Source organism: Monodelphis domestica, chromosome 2 (genome assembly GCF_027887165.1).
Source record: "Monodelphis domestica isolate mMonDom1 chromosome 2, mMonDom1.pri, whole genome shotgun sequence".
Lineage (NCBI taxonomy): Eukaryota > Metazoa > Chordata > Mammalia > Didelphimorphia > Didelphidae > Monodelphis > Monodelphis domestica.
This window is the reverse complement of record NC_077228.1, coordinates 175447415-175463861: the sequence shown is the minus strand read 5'-3', so window position 1 is coordinate 175463861 and position 16447 is coordinate 175447415. Positions and strand designations below refer to the sequence as shown.

General features: G+C 38.8%; 1 protein-coding gene across 4 annotated transcripts in view; it reads left to right on the top strand.

Annotated features, from left to right (window-relative positions):
- AATF (apoptosis antagonizing transcription factor) overlaps positions 1 to 16447 on the top strand; it is a 114072-nt gene that overhangs the window by 83844 nt on the left and 13781 nt on the right. For all 4 annotated transcript variants that reach the window (XM_056816444.1, XM_007481893.3, XM_007481892.3 and 1 more), the window contains exon 11: positions 1575 to 1646. In XM_056816444.1, the coding sequence (XP_056672422.1) occupies positions 1575 to 1646 (72 nt within the window). The remainder of the gene's footprint in view (positions 1 to 1574; positions 1647 to 16447) is intronic.

Sequence of the window (16447 nt, the reverse complement as noted above, 5' to 3'; positions counted from 1 at the left end):
ATCTTCTTTTGGTGCTTTCTTTAATCTGCATTTATTGATATTTCCTATATAACCCTGTTGATGCTTTAGAAATAGTTCCCTTTTCTTAACAGAATTTCATTCTTGGAAAATTCTTGTACTTTTTCATTAGACTTAACTTTGTGTTCCTTAGCTTGCAATCCTTATGAACTAATGGGATAAGGAGAGAGTATATAGTATTTTGTGGCTATTTAGAACTTCCTTTTTGGTCTCCTTTCTGAATTAAATGATTAAAAGATGTTTAAATTACTTTGTCAGTGGATAAAAGGTTCTATTATTTTGAAGAGTTTTCTTTATATGCTTTTTATATGTTTTTCAGGAAAACATGATTTTGGGGTGACTAGTTGAAAGCTGTCCTCATTTGATATGTTCATTTGATAGATAGGTAGAGCATTCAGTAAGTGCTTGCTATGTTCCAGACACTGGGGATAAAACTATAAGTAAGCAAGACAATTCCTGTTTTTGAGAAGCTTATATTCTGTTGGGAGAAGTTAGCACATAAATGTGAGGTAAGGTGGGCACATAGAATACAAAAACTGTGGCAAGGTAGAAGCTTGGCTCCAGGCCAAGACTTATCTATCAGAGCTAAAGCTAATTCTCTGGGATTCCAAGTTCTAGTGAATAAGAAATAAGGATGGTGGCTGGAATAAAGGGAACATAGTTTGGAGACAGTATCCAGGAAGTGAGGTGGAGGCTTAGTTTTGAACAAAATGAGGCAGAAGCTCAGAGTGAAGTCCAAGTTTTCAGTAGGGAGAAAGTAGGATTGGTGGACAGGTGGACATGGTTCAAAGCAGGTGGCTAGAAATCCATTTAGAGAATGTATTTGTCTTTGTCTTGCATGAATCGCTTAGTTAGACTATCATATGTATTCAGAATTTTTTACAGGTAATCATGTACTTGTGTTGGCTCCTTCATTAACGTCCCAGTAAATTTCACCATATCCATCCCTCCTTTTAGTAGAGATATATCCCACAAAGGTTCCTCTGAAGAGCTAAGAGCATAACCCAGTTTTTTTTCAGTTCCTAAATTTTTAAGGGTAGGAATAATGATAAATTATTTCATCATGATGCTGACCCCAGTAGAGCTAGAGCCCAGGTGGTGTTTCAGAATTCTTGAATGCTTTTGCTAAGCCAGCCAGCCCTATTGGTGAGTGTGGTATGGGTCAGTAAATAGGCACCCTTATTGTTGACTGTGCTAAGAATGATCCAGATGTGGGGAATGGGAGAAATGGGATTGTCTTCTTCGAGGATTAAGATATATACTGCTCAGGGACATCAGTAGAACTACTTTTGGGGGGCTTCAGGTAGAAATGAATTTGTTCTTGTTGAACCACTGTCATTTATAACATGCTGTTATCAGACTTTTCCCCTGCAGTATTATGGAAAAGGGGGCAATTATAGTTGTGAATAATAAGTGGCTGTCAGTTATCTCCTGTTCTACTGCAGAGCCAGATGGTCCCATGATCAGTACTAGAGTCTCATAGCTCATGTAATGTGTTTCCTTTTCTATGTTAATAGTTACTAATGTGCTGCCTTTTTGCTTCCTGTTTTATTTAGGTATCATGTCCTTAGCAAGCTGCTGAGCTTCATGGCACCTATTGACCACACTACAATGAATGATGATGCCAGGTGAGTAATAGATTAATTATGTGTCTCAAATGGCTTCATGACAGCCTGATATTGACCTGTTCTACAGCCTGTCGCCCACTCCGTTTCTTCTTATCAGTTAACCATTTGTCATTGCATCATAGCATGATTCCTTGCATCACATCTCTTCACGCAATCTAGCTGAGCGCTCATTCCTGTAATTACTGTAAAACTAACTTGGGAATTTCCATAAATCAGGGCTGCCTCTGGGGGGTTTGTACTTTTTGTCCGCTCATTCCAGAACAATAGGACTCTTTGCTAGGACAAAGAAATGGTAGCTGAATCATGGGTATTGGTTTCAGTTTTATGATTGGGTGTTACTACTTCCAGAAGGAGTCACTGTCATTGAGCTAGAAAGAGATTATGGTCATCATTTCTTATTTTGGAAAGTAGGGGATAGATAAAGGTGTTTTTTGTTTTTTGTTTGTTTGTTTTTTTATCACTGAAGACAATCACATTAGTTTGACCAAATCTTTCTCTAAACCTGGATTTTACTTTTCACGTTGAGGGCCTGTGTATACATGGCATACAAGTGCATCTGCTCTAGAAGATTCAGCTCCAGCTCTTTCCTCAGCTTATGAAAAAGGCCATTCTCCACATTTATATTTGTAAAGTCTTAGTAGCTATTTGTAGAGAACAAGCATTTGGATTTTTTAGGGTCTTTGTTTCATATCAGAATGCCTTTAGAGATGGTTTTGAGTGGCCCTTACCTCACCATGACCTCATATGAGCTCTATAGCAAAGCATCTCTATGGCTGGGCTATTCATGCCATAAAAACTGAAAAGCGCATGTCAAACCTTCTGTGAAGGTGTTAGAGAATGCTATATTAAGAATAACCCCTCTCTTCAATAGCTTACAGAGTATTTGCTTGACAACAATGTTCCAAGCTAAATAATGCAGGTAGGAATATCTATTTTATAGATGAAAAAAATAATGCTCAGAGAAAGTCAGGCCACAAACCCAGAATCACATAGCTAGTGAGTGACAGAACTGCCCCTTCAGGTTTTCTCAGTCAGATCTTTTTCCTGCACTACTTCAGGTGATACCAGTAGTTTAGTCTGAATTAGATCTTAGTAATTCACTCTGAGGGAAAACATTTCCTCTTTCCCATGTGACATTATTTTGACATTGAGGGCATTCTGAATGGTGTCATTACTAAATATCAAATGATAATGAGGAGTAGCAACAAAATAATTTGAAACTTAAAACCAAAGCCTTGTAGATTTAAACAGTGACAATAGTAGTAATTGTAGGACCATGTTTAAAATCTCCTGTTTTTAATCAAAATTTTCTTGGATACAATTTTACTATAGAAATGAGCTCTCCAATATCTGACAGTGAGATTTAGATTTAGAAACAACTCCCTGCTATACAATGTTTATGGAAAAAAGGTGATGACTAATTGCTAGTTAGCCACCTCATTTTCACATGACTGGTTTAACCAGTCACAATTAAGAGATTTTGTAAAAAACCTTGTTTTATGATGATTAATGGTAGCTGGATAACTTATGTGTGTGGAGTTTCCCCACATAGCACCTCATTTCCCTCATGTCTCTGAAGGGGGTCATGGCATGCATCTACATCCTGGTAGAGTCTTGACTGTGTGTGCTCTGGGGCCTGCAGGGGCTGGAGAGCCCCTCTGCCTATCAGGACAGTAAAGCCCAGAAGACCCATATTTCCTTGATGGTATGGATGTGCCTTACAAGAAAAGTGGCAGCAAAAGCCTTTTTTTTGTTTGTGTGAAGAACTCCTTAGCTTCACTATCATAAGATCATCATCAATTTAGAGCTGGAAGAGACTTTCAGAGAAGATCTTGTCCAGCTTCCTTATTTTACAGATGTGGAAAATGAGGCCCAGAGAAATGGACCCCTTGCTCAGAGTCAAAGTGAGGGATTGAGAGGAAAGGAGTGAGGGTAGGGCTGGGATTTGAATCCTGATCCATTGATCCCAAGTCAGCGATCTTTCTGTGTGCCATGCTGCTGCTTCTCTTCTTTTTCCATCCTGTACCTCATCAAGTAGGAATGGTGTGTGATGTTACCTACTACCCAGTCTGAGAGGTGGGGAACTTTTTCCACTGAAGGGCCCGAGATGCAATTTCAGTTGAAATGTTACTTGCATCAAAGGCAGCAAGATGTAGGAGATCATGACCTATTTCAGATGTTTGCTAGCTGAGTGCTCATAGGCAAGTCACTAACCACAGCTGACAAAGGGGAATAATTTCATTTGCACCATCTATAGCACAAGGTTATTCTGAGGGTGTTTTGCAAGCCTTAAAAAGTTGTTGAAACATGTCGTTCCTGCTGAGGAATCCAGTGAGAAAGAGAAAACTTAGGAAAGTCTTGACATATGCCCAATACCAGTCTAAGTCTTGGTATTTCTTTACCTGGACATGTGGTATAAGAATCTTCATTTTTCCTAGTTTCTTTCTAACACCTGACAGACTTTCTCATTCATGTCCATCTGATGTCATTTTCCTCTCAGCCAACCCTGAGGGCCTCTGCCGCCTTTTCTTAGGGCCTCACTTAGGACTCTCAGTTCCCTTGAACTGGCCTGGTTCATAGCTTTTAGACTTTGCAGAGTACTTAGTATTATTTTTAGTCACAAACTAATCATTTTAATTGTGTCATTAATTCAGTAACTACATAGTGAGTTTCACTATGGGCAAACTGCCACAATAGAATTATCTTGAAAACTGGAAGATTCTACTGTAAATAGGCACGTGTGAGATGGTTTATCATTTATTACTGATGCCCAATTTGCTCTTTGTCTTCACAATGGAAAATTTTCTCTTCAACTCTTGTATTAAAACCCTTTCTTTTGCATGCACAATAGCCCAACTTGATTCCCCAATTTTCTGACCAAAGCTTTTATTCTCAGGGGCACACTGGATATTAATTTTTGTTAGCTTTATTTTCTTGAAGTGTCTTTATAATAAAGGATACTTGTGACTCATGCAACTTTGGACATGCTGCTCAAATGTAAGAACCATTCAGTGGCCCTGTTAGAATATGGCATGTGGTTGACCTCTGCCTCTGTGCTTGCCATTCTTATGTCAAGGGACCCAAAAAGGGATGGGACCTCTCTGAAAGCAGCAGTGGCTATTGTTGCCATCCTGGATGTTCAGATGTTTGTCTCAACTTTCCATATGATTTTCTTCCTTCTTGGTATGGGACAACCTGACTCCCAGAGGAACCTTTTGTTTGCCCTTCAGAATCATCTTCATAAATGGAAACTTCATCAGGTGATCCCACAGAGACACAGTTATCAGTGAACTAAGGAAGAGAGCCTGTTTGACATTCGTTTTACAGATTCTCTCTAGGGACTTTCTGCCATTCTTTTGATTATTCGGTTGGTTATTACATTTATGGAATGCTTTACAGTCTCTTGGTAGAAGGAGCAGGGTATTGGGACTGCTGGTTTCTTCATTCACTTTTCTAAGAATTGGAGTTGTTTCTAAATGTACTCAAGGCATTTTGGAGGACAGAGTAAATTGTCCAGATACTAAGAACCAGGAGAAGTAGAAAGAAGCATGTTTGTCAGACAGACCAGTGAGACTATAAAGTAAAAGTCAAGAAGTTGTCTTCTTGTGCAGCTATATAATATCAAACAACCTTGTTCTGATGCTTACTATATGACTGGGAAAGTTATTTAAACTTTCTGAGCCTTAATTTCCACATCTGCATAATGGGGATGTTAAATGTGAACAGTGGTTGCTGCTGCTGCTACCACCTCTGTTTTTGTTATAAGTAGTGGTTAAAACTTTGTGACAAGGAAATGATCAGATGATTTTTTTATATATTCTTTGACATATCTTTAAAAGTACCAGGCCCTCTCTTTAATCTGCAAATTCACAGTGGAATAAAGGGGAGGGACAGTGACTGCCTGAGAATGCATTAGTTCAGGATAGAAGAGATTGAAGATCTGATGGGGAAATCTAGCAGGGTTCCAGAAGCAGGAGAGTCTGAGCATCTGCTTACTGGCCTTAGCCATCAAGCAAAAGGCAACATTCTCTGTTTTCTGCTTCTTACACAAGTCTGACAGCAGTGGTAGGGAGAAGCAGGTAGTTAGTGATAGGTTTTTATGTGCCAGCAAAAATTGTCTTCCATGCTAGAAGTTATCCAGTCATGCTTTAAGAACTGAAAGTAAGATTATAATTATTGTATGTACTCTTCTATCTTATTCTGCTGAAATTTTGATTATATCATTAGTCATTTGTGAACATGTCATCCTTTGGAGTTACATTTTTTTCCTTTTATTTAATAAGCATTTTTTTCCTCTTTGTTGTCCTTATAATGTCTCATTTATTTTACTTTAATTCATTCAGAATTTGTTTTATTTTCATTTACAATTTCCCTTCCAAATTCTCTCCCCCTCTTTCCTCTCCTCTACCCACTGAGAAGGCCAGAAAAATAAAAACTGTCACAAACATGTATAGACATTCAAAACAGATTTCCACATTTATTTTGTCTCTTAAGGAAGGGAGGGAGGAAGGAAGGAAGGAAGGAAGGAAGGAAGGAAGGAAGGAAGGAAGGAAGGAAGGAAGGAAGACTTCAATTTGTTCTGAATCATCAGTTTTTTTTTTTATGATGAATAATGTTTTATCATGAGCCTTTGGATCTATGCTTGGTTATTGTGTTGATCGGTTATTAAGTCTTTTAGAGTTGATTTATCTTTAAAGAATTGTTGTTACTATATAAATTGTTTTTCTGATTTTGCCCACTTTATTTTACATCAGTTTCTATTTTTTCCAGGATTTTCTGAAACTATCTCATTCATCATCTTATATACCACAGTGGTATTTCATCACATTCATATGCCATAACTTTTCCAACCATTTCTTAATTGATGGGTATAACCTCATTTTCCAATTCTTTGCTACCATAAGAAGAACTACTACAAATATATTTTTTACATAGGGGTCTCTTCTTTTTTATCTTTTTGTGGTATAGTCTTAGTTGTGGTATTGTTGGGTCAGAGTTAACTTACAGTTTAATGGTATGGGGAATGTAGTTCCAAATTGGTTCCCAGAATTGTTCAAAAACAGGTACACTGTTGTGCACTGTTGGAGTACTCCAACAGTGCACAACAGTGTACCTGTTTTCTCATATTTTCCTTGTTTGTCATCTTTGCTAATCTGATAGATATGAGTTGGTATCAGGGTTATTTCATTTTGCATTTTTCTAAGTATTAGTTATTTAAAACATTTTTCTACATAACTACTGGTAGCTTTTATTTTTTTTATTTTAGAAATGAAATTGTTGTTAGAGAAACTTGTTACAAAGTTTTCCTCCCGGTTTTTCTTCTGATTTTAACTACATTGGTTTTGTTTGTGTAAAAATTTTAAAACTTTAGGTAATCACAATTATCCATTTTACTTTTTACAAAGCTCTCTCTATATATATATCTTGTTTGGTTATTTTTACTGTTAAGTCTGTTTTGCTTCTGACCACTGCTCTCCTTTTATTTCCATCTCTGCCTGCCTTCTCTCAACTTTCCTTTTCCTTCCCTATTAGGTAAAGTGAACTTCCTTTTTTAAAAACCCTTACCTTCTATCTTAGAATGAATACTATGTGTTGGTTCTAAGGCAAAAGAGTGGTAAGGGCTAGGCAATGGGGGGGTTAAGTGACTTGCCCAGGGTCATGCAGCTAGGAAGTGTTTAAGGCCAGATTTCAATTTAGGTCTAGGACCTCCTGTCTCTAGGCCTGGCTCTCAATCCACTGAGCCACCAAGCTGCCCCGTAAAGTGAACTTCTAAACTCATTTGTATGTGTGTGTACTTGTATTCTTCCTTCCTTGAACCAGATCAGATAAGAATGAAGTTTAAATGGTTTGCCTATTCCATCCCCTTACCTACTTGCCCCCTCCATTATATATTCTCCCCACTTATGTGAGATAATTTTCTCTTTTCTTCTCTCCCAATTGGGGACTCTCCCAATATATTCTTCTTCTCCACCCTTCTATTCTTTTTTTCTGAGATTATCCAAAAATAAAATCACACATCTAGGCTCTCTGTAGAAGTAGATTCCCTCTAATACCACTGGTGATGATAAAGTTCTGAGAGATTATATTTGCCATTTAACCTTTTTTAGGCCCTTCTAATTTCTCACTCAAATTTAATTTTGAATCCTTTGAATGTCAGATTTTCTCTTCAGCTATATCTTTTCATCAAGAATGCTTGTAAGCCCCAAATTTCTTTAAATATTCCTTGCCCCATAGGATTATGCTCGGTTTTGCTGGGTGAGTTATTCTTGGTTGTAATCCTCGGTTCGTTGCCTTCCAGGATATCATTCTAAGCCTTCTGTTTTTTTAATATTGGTGGCTGATAAATCTTGTGTGATCTTGACCATGAATCTGTAGTACTTGAATTATTTTTATTTTTAGTTGTTTGCAGTATTTCTAGAAATTGTGAACTTTGGCTACAATATTCCTGAGAGTTTTCGTTTCGTAGTCACCTCTATACTCCTGGACTCAGTCACAGAGCTTTTTATTGAGTCATCTCTCTACTCCGGGACTCAGAGTCACAGAGCTTTTTATTGAGTCACCTCTCTACTCCGGGACTCAGAGTCACAGAGCTTTTTATTGAGTCACCTCTCTACTCCGGGACTCAGAGTCACAGAGCTTAAGTTTCTGGAATTTGTTTTATGCTCAGTACTTAGCTAGGGCCCTGCATTCTGTTATAGCCTTCTTTACTTTGTATCTTTATCTGACCTAGAACTGAATAATGAGTACCAGATCTGTGAAACAACACTCCTTCCTCCTCATGTCCTGGGATCTCTTTTTATCTCAGTGCTTGCTCTGAGCAGTACCACTGCTACTGCTGTGCTTCACTCTTGGCCAGCCCCTTACCTTTGTATCTACAGAACTTTTTCTCATATGAAGAGCCAAACAAAACAAATTACCACATTGGCCGTGTCTAGAAATGTATGTCTCATTTTGCATCTTGAGGCCATTACTCCTCTATCAGGAGATGGGTAATAGGCCATCCTCTTGGAAAGATCTTTATAAATAAGATGTCCTCTTCCCATGAAGAATTTGAACTCATTCAGTTTAAGCAAAATAGATCAACATTCTGGCACTCCTTTCCAAAAATGTGAGGTCATGAAAGACCCAGGAAGGAATCCTTTCATGCTAAGCCTTTGTACCAAATGCACTGTTGTTTTACATCTTGAGTTTTAGAAAAGAAATGTACAAATATAATCCAGCCTTGTAAAGTGCTTTGTCAACATCACTGCCATGTTGTTCTTGTTGTGCCTTGGAATAATAGGATTTTTACAGGCAATTTGTCTTTGGCTTACCATTTTATGTGTGGTTGTGTACCCTAAACCTTGTCATATACTACTTCTCTTTTGTGGATAATACTTGCCCCACATGTGATGAGGGAGCCCTGTAACTAGCCTAATCACGACTTGTTACCTCCATCTCCTTTGTTTTTTAATAATACAAATTGGCACCAACTTGTGGTGAAATGATGTCTTGATATACTTTGTGAAAGTAAGGAGTTCATCATCTAATAACCAAGACATACTGGGTGGCACATCTTCCATCACCACTGGATGTGTAAAACTTGTGAGCAGGGGGCCTTTAAAGATACAGATGTTTTCTCTGAGGCTCCTTATCTCCCAACAAGACACAGGTTATTCTGACAGGTGAAACAAGTCTGGGCAAATATGCAACATTGATCTAATCAGCAGGGAACAAGAGCAATATTTTAACTGGTGCTACCTTTTAACAACATCATTAAGAGCTCTCATTACTCTTTTATTAGAGGTTCCCTCTCTCTTTTATCAGATTACTGAATGAACATAACTCATGGCACTGATTTGATCTCTTGTTAAAGAGGATTACAGCTTTGCATTAACTGGGATTGACACAGTTTATAATTCGCTTGTTGATACACAGGCTGACGGTGTCACATGTTTGACCCCCCAGCAGTGCTGTGGGAAAGGACCCCCATACATCATCATTAAAGATGGCATCCAGCACAGAAATGGGAGGCACAGGGGCCTGTTCACTTGGAATGTCGGCAAGGACAAAGGAGACATTGTCAAGAGCAAACTGAAACTTGGGGCAGGTTTTTTAGAGTAAGGTTGAAAAGAGAGTATTCCTGTTGTTTCTTTTCATTTCTTCTTCTCCCTACATGATCAGTCACTATATAGTCCCAAAGAGCTTATGTATACAAGTCGTAGCCCTGGTGTCAATCAGGATATGGACTGAAAGAGATGTTTTATGTGAGCGCTGTTGTCCCAGGACAGAAAAAAATGGTCTCTAATAATAGAACAAAACCTTCATTTTTTCAGCTATAGTCCCAGCACTTCTTCAGAGTACTTTAGACTTTCTTCTTTGTTTAAGCAACCTCCCACACAAACTATTTTTTCTACAGATCCATCTTCAAGGAAGATTCCTTCTACTTCAAAAGCCCAGCTCAGATTACACCCCCTTCTTGAGACCCAGGCATCTGGTCCCCCACCCTTTGCTCCTCAAATTTTTCTAAACCACTTTTATGCATCTCTCCTTTGTTCTTTCTTGTATTATACTTACTTATAGACACATTATTTCCTCCCATTAGATTGTAAACTCCTTGAAGGCAAAAACTGTCATTTCTCATCTTTGTATTGCCAGTTTCCATCTCAGTGCCTTGCACAAAGTACTTTGAGACCTGGATAAATCTGTAATTTTGATGGCAATGCCTGTTTCAGTGATGCAAACTGCCAGTGCATTCTAAGTGATTCTTGACACTTTCTTCTCATAAATCCTCTATAGGAGGACCTCTCCAACACCCTGAGGATGAGGACCTTCTAAATCTCTAATCAGTGAAGCCGATGAGAATACCCTTGGTTCATCTCTTACTGTTGTCATGCTACTGGCCCATTTTACCCTAGTCACATATGTCAGTGTGCTTGGCATAGCATGCACACACACCTCTTTAGAATTTACAATAATTTATTAGTACCCTCTTAATGCTAACTCTTTCATTTATAGGGAGGGAATATATAAAAGGGTTGTCCTTAATTTAGAATAGAGGTTATGAACTTTTTTTTAAAGGATATTATTTCATTTGGTCTTCAGATCATTTAGTTTTGCAAGTGCCCCTGTCCTTTGTTCCAGCCTTTCCCCATTGGCATTATACCTGCAATAACCACCCTTTCCTAAATTGAAGGGAGTGGACAGGACAAAGGACCTGGCTGTCTATGCATTGAGCCACCTAGCTGCCTCTCTTTTTTCTGATCCTTTTATTTATTTATTTTTTAAGCCCTTACCTTCTGCCTTAGTATCAATACTATGTGTTGGTTTCAAGGCAGAAGAGTGATAAGCGCAAGGCAATGGGGGTTAAGTGACTTGCCCAGGGTCACACATCTAAGAAGTATATGAGGACAGATTTGAACCTAGGACTTCCCATCTCTAGGCTGAGTCTCTATCCACTGAGCCACCTAACTGCCCCCTTTTTTGGTCCTTTTAAAGGATAGGTTTTGTTTATTTGTTTGTTTGTCTTCAAAATAAAAATGGACTTTGTCATTGAATAAAAAGGGAAAGGTGGTTAAATTAAATTAAACTTTTTAGAATTGTACATTTACAAAGCAAGGGACCTGTATACAAAAATATGCCATATGTAGTCTAAGCCATGTGTACCATTAAAGCTAACTAGCCACGATCTTGTTGAAATGACTTCTTAGGTAGAGTACTGATGGAAATGAAATTTTGATTGGAAGCACTTTGGAAAAGGGCAAAAAAAAAAAGTGGCCTAGTAGTTGGGGACTGAGGAGATGAGATTACTAGGCATTCCAGAGTGATGATAACAGCCTCAGCTGAGGTTATGAACCATTCTCTAGTCTTAGTATGCCTTTGTATTGACATAATTTTGCTGTCTTTGAAGTCTTTCACAGTGCTATATATTAGTTCTCAAGTCCTTTGTTTTCCTTCCCTTTATTCTCATTTCCTTCTTAGTGGTTGGTTAAAGTTCATTTTACTTTCTTCCTACAGTACATCAGGGTTTTTTTTGTGGTAGTTGGGTACTCTGAATCTTTTTAACGTCAAGTTCAGAATCCTTGCTATATATACAGTGAAACTGAGATATACGAGTTGGTAAAGATCTTGATCAAGGTCACAAAACTAGGGATAAAGCCCAGGTTTCCAAACTCCTAGTTCTTCTCAGTTTTCACAAGACTTACATATGACTGTCTTACCATGTTATTCTTCTCTTGCTAAAAAATACCAACTTTGTCAGAAAAGGCTTCTCTTTCAAGCTATAATCTTACAGTATTAAGCCATCAAATTTCTGTGCTTTAAAATTTGAAATAATATAGGTCAAATTCCAATTGCATTGCCTCATTAGTTAGCATTTCCTTGGCATTTATGTTATTTACTGAGTATGTTATAGTCTTTTCCAGCGCAGGTTAGCATTCTGTGATGACTTGAGTAGTGTCAATTCAGGATTCATGAGTACTGATCATGCCCTTGACAGTAACCCACTATCTGTCCATGAGCAAATGGAGACCTTGTAGAGAGCCATGAATTTGGAGTCAAAGGACCCAGCTTACAATTTTGGCTACTTACCTACCTGGGTAACGTAGGGTAGTCTTGGTCTTCAATAGGCAGTTATTAAGTGCCTGCTACATACCAGATACTTATGTTTCTTACCCTTTTCACTCCTCTAGAAAATAAGCAGTTAGTAGAGATGACCTTTAAGGGAACTTCAAGATCAAAATCCTATGATCTTAAGTTATATTTTGTCTCTAGATCTCAGTTCCCTATTCCATAAAATGAGAATGATGCTTCCTTCTGAACTCATTAATTTTAACAATTAAGTGCCATTTTTTTTTAACTGAGGCAGCCTGATGGCTCAGTAAATAAAGAGCCAGGCTTGGAGACAGGGAGTTAGATATAAATTTGGCCCCAGACACTTCCTAGTTGTGTGACCCTGGGCAAGTCACTTTATAATTCTAAGGCCGACAGTAAAGGTTTTAGTAAATTTTTTTTAAGAACCCTCATTTTTGTTGACATCTCCTGCTTGTACACTTCCTTCAGTTCTAAATGTATATATATGTTGTTCCTCCTCCTGCATTCAGAGAACCCTTCTCTCATAATATAAATGAGAAATGAAAGTGGAAAACAAAATAGCAACTGAGTCTGATAGGGACCTGTGACCACTCACCTCTCTTGTGAATTCTCTTTTTTTTTTCCAAGACCAGCCTTGGTTCCCCCTTTCCGTTTACATTGTTGCAGTGATCATTTATGTTATTCCTGGCTTTTTGTTCCACTTTACTAAAAATTAGATATTTTTTAAGCACTTAGCATCTTACCTGTCACATAGTAGGCACTATATAAATGCTTATTCCCTACTCCATCCCCCTCCACTTTCTATCAGTTTATGTAAATCTTCCCAGGCTTCCCTATATTCTTCATATCCATCATTTCTTACAGTGTAGCAATATATTACATTCTGGTGCCAGTTTGTCTGGCCCTAAAATGGACAGTTTGTGAGCTCTTAAAGACTTTGACCTTTCTGTTCCATTCCTTCCTACAAGAGTATCTGCATCACTGTGAAAGTTTATGCCCACTGCCAATATACAGATTCCTTTAGGTCTGCTTTTTAAGTTCCAAACTTTAAATTTGTGCTAGTTTTTATGGTTATGGCAAGAAAGTTATTGTACATCAATTCTCTTAAATGGGTGGTGGATTCTCTCCTTCCTGTTTTACAGATGACAGGCCAGAAAGCCAAATAGCTGACAAAGACACTTGGCCAGGGCCACATGGAAGTACATCAGGAAAGGGGTGACAAGGGTCTTATGGGTCTGAGCTCTTTGTTTACTCTCTTCCCTCAGATCTTTGAGGTTCTTCACCAATTTATATTCTTTTAAAATATCTTTGCAGAGATGATTAACAAGAAGTAAGCTCCTGTACTAACCACACTTTGTGTTGTCCCCCAGCCCTCTCTGGTTTAATGTTCATCACTGAGTTTCTGGTGACCCCTTTCCAGAAGAAACAAGGTGGGGGGAAAAAAATAGAGCTCTGTGAGGCTGCAGTGCAGCATTAAATAAGTTGATATGTCAGTTATAGGGCTGTTAGAAAGCAATACCTTGGATTCTGTATTTACCCTAGGTAGGGTAAATAGCTTCTGTTTGGTGTGACCTTTTGTTATGTGGTATTAAGTATTAAGCCAGAAGGTTATTGTCTCATTGTGTATGTTTGAGTACAAATTGCAAGGAAAAAGAGCAATGTTTTGATTAAGTTGCTCTTCTTGACTGTCCTGGAAATGAAGTCCAGAATGAGTGTTGACCACACCTTGGTCTTCCTCTGTGGAGCAGAACTCTTTATAAACATTAACTCCTTTACCCTCTGGGCACCTCTACTTAAAAGGTAAATAGAACTGAAGACTTTGATCCAAGACTGTTGTGGAGTTCAGTAGCCAGGCTTCTGTTAGATCCATTATGAAGGACCCATAGGAATGATCCCCATGGAGAATTGTTCCTGTGCCCCTGCTCCCCTTTGAGTTTCTTAGATGTGTGGATTGAACCTTTTTTTTGCCTGGTCTCTTGCTGTGTAGAATCAGAAATATTGCAAAGACGACCACTTGTCCTGCGGGGATTCAGGGCTCCCTGCTCCTTTATAAGGAAGAAGAAATCAATACACATTTTCTCTTACATGCACTCAGCAGCACTCCCCCATCTCCATCCCAGATCCTGAGCCTGCAGGGAGAGAACATAGTGTATAGAATAGAGCTTGACCAGCTTTCAGGTGAAAGAAATGCAAACTGCTCATTTTATATTTGAGAATCAGACTTTTTAAAGCAATCCACATTACTGGCTTTGGTAACAAGATTCTTGGCTTGAGGGAGTAGTTAGTGGCTATGGACTGGTTAGGAATTGACTTCCTCAAGAGGGAATGGGGGTTAGAACATTGTTGTGCCACCCAGCAAGTTGGCTTTGATTGGGTAAATGCTCAGCAGCTAAAATAGTCAAATAGCTATAGTACAGCAGTGGTAGTAGAGTTGGGTAAATATTGCTAGGGAGGGTTAACAAAGCAAGTCTCAAGTTCACTTTTCCCTTTCCTAAATAAAGAATTTGTTGTCAGAAGAGTAAGTTAGAGTACATAGCAGAAAGAGGATAGGCAAGAATGGAAGATGGGTCATTTATGTGCAATAATTGAATGTTTATTAACAGGCCAGTTGTGCTGACTTCACCCTTACTTTTTCCTTTGCCTTCTTCTACTATCATCCCCATCCCCTAAAAGCTCCATTAGAAGACTAATTTAGAAAATACATGAGGTCTCTCAACTTTTTCTTGATTCATTTATAGGTATCATTAATTACCATTAGGGTCACAAGATTTTCTGGTTATAAAGAACTTTAATAAAGGATATTAGGATCACAGGATTTGGGATCAGAAAGGACTTTTGAGCTGTCTTCTGAACCCTTATTTTACAGAGAAGAAACTTGAGGCACAAGATAGTTAAATGACTTCCTCTAGGTCTTACAGCTCATAAGTGGCAAAATTGGAACTTGAATGGAAAAATATTCTAAAAATCACTTATTTACTTTAAAAAATCGGAACTTGATCCTCCATCCTTTGCCTTCAGTCAGTGCTTTTTCCTTCTGCTTCATGCTATACAGTAGCTAACTAGAAAAGGCAGACGGCAGTTAGATCTTGGGTAGGTGATGAGTCAAATGGTTCTGGTCATAGTAATGTCTCTCTGGGGTGCAGTAAGGTTGGAGCCTGTTGGAGGGGCATTCTCCCTATATTCCTTTCGGTTTAGTGCCTGCCTCTCTTAGCCCCAGTGTCTCATTTTTACTGAATATTATGTCCCACCTGAAGTAATAGCACATCCTGAATTCATGCCTCATCCCTAACCTCTCTGGAAAAGTCATACACATCCCCACCCCACCCCCAAATACATGGTATTTATTCAGGGGAGGCATGAGGAGCATACTGAAGGCCTCCCTCTTTCCTTCTCTTCCCTTCCATGGTCTCTCTAGGTCACCACTTCTTGCTCCCCAAGTGTAAAGAACACACACCCACAGAGTAGCTCTCATTGTATCCTGAGTCTATGCCCTCCCCACCAACCTTTCTATAGAAGTGTCTTCCCTCTCCTCACTCCTCTCTCCCTCTCCCTCCCCCCACTTCCTGCAGCTATCTCCTCTTCCTGCAGATGTCCCCATCCACCCCCATTCCATAGAGGGAATACACCCCGTGAATGTACCCCTTGCTACCATGGCACCATTTTCCTCAATGACAAAATCTTATACAAGCAGATGTAAAATTCACATTATGCTCAAACTATCCCCCTATGTATCTGTCATGTTTTCAAAGCCCGTGTTACAACAGAACTGCCTGTACTCACTCATAGCCTGTTGGCTCCAGAGAGATGAGAAGCTCCTTGAGAGCAGGTGAAGCTTCATAGGTGCTTCTTGACTAATGAATGCTATTGAAGACCCAGTGAGGTCAAATGAGTAATAGAGAGGGAAGAGCCTCCAGAGTGGTGGTGATGAGATTGAAACAGTGGTCTAAGGAAAAGGCTGATGGTGATGGCGGTCACATCCAGAGTCAGTCTTCTATTGCTTAAATAAATAGAGCAATACTAATTTGTGTATTAAGGGTATCCTATGTGGCTGTGAAATGATGACATTTGTAGCTGTTGGGCAGCCCTCTGGTTTCTAGCACTTGGCATTTCATTTTCAGATGCACTTGTTATTAGATGCCTTGAGTAGGGTATTTTGGAGTGCAGAAGAAGAGGGCTGATTTGAAGTAGCAACAACAACAACAAATATGGAACAACTACTAAAGTAAATT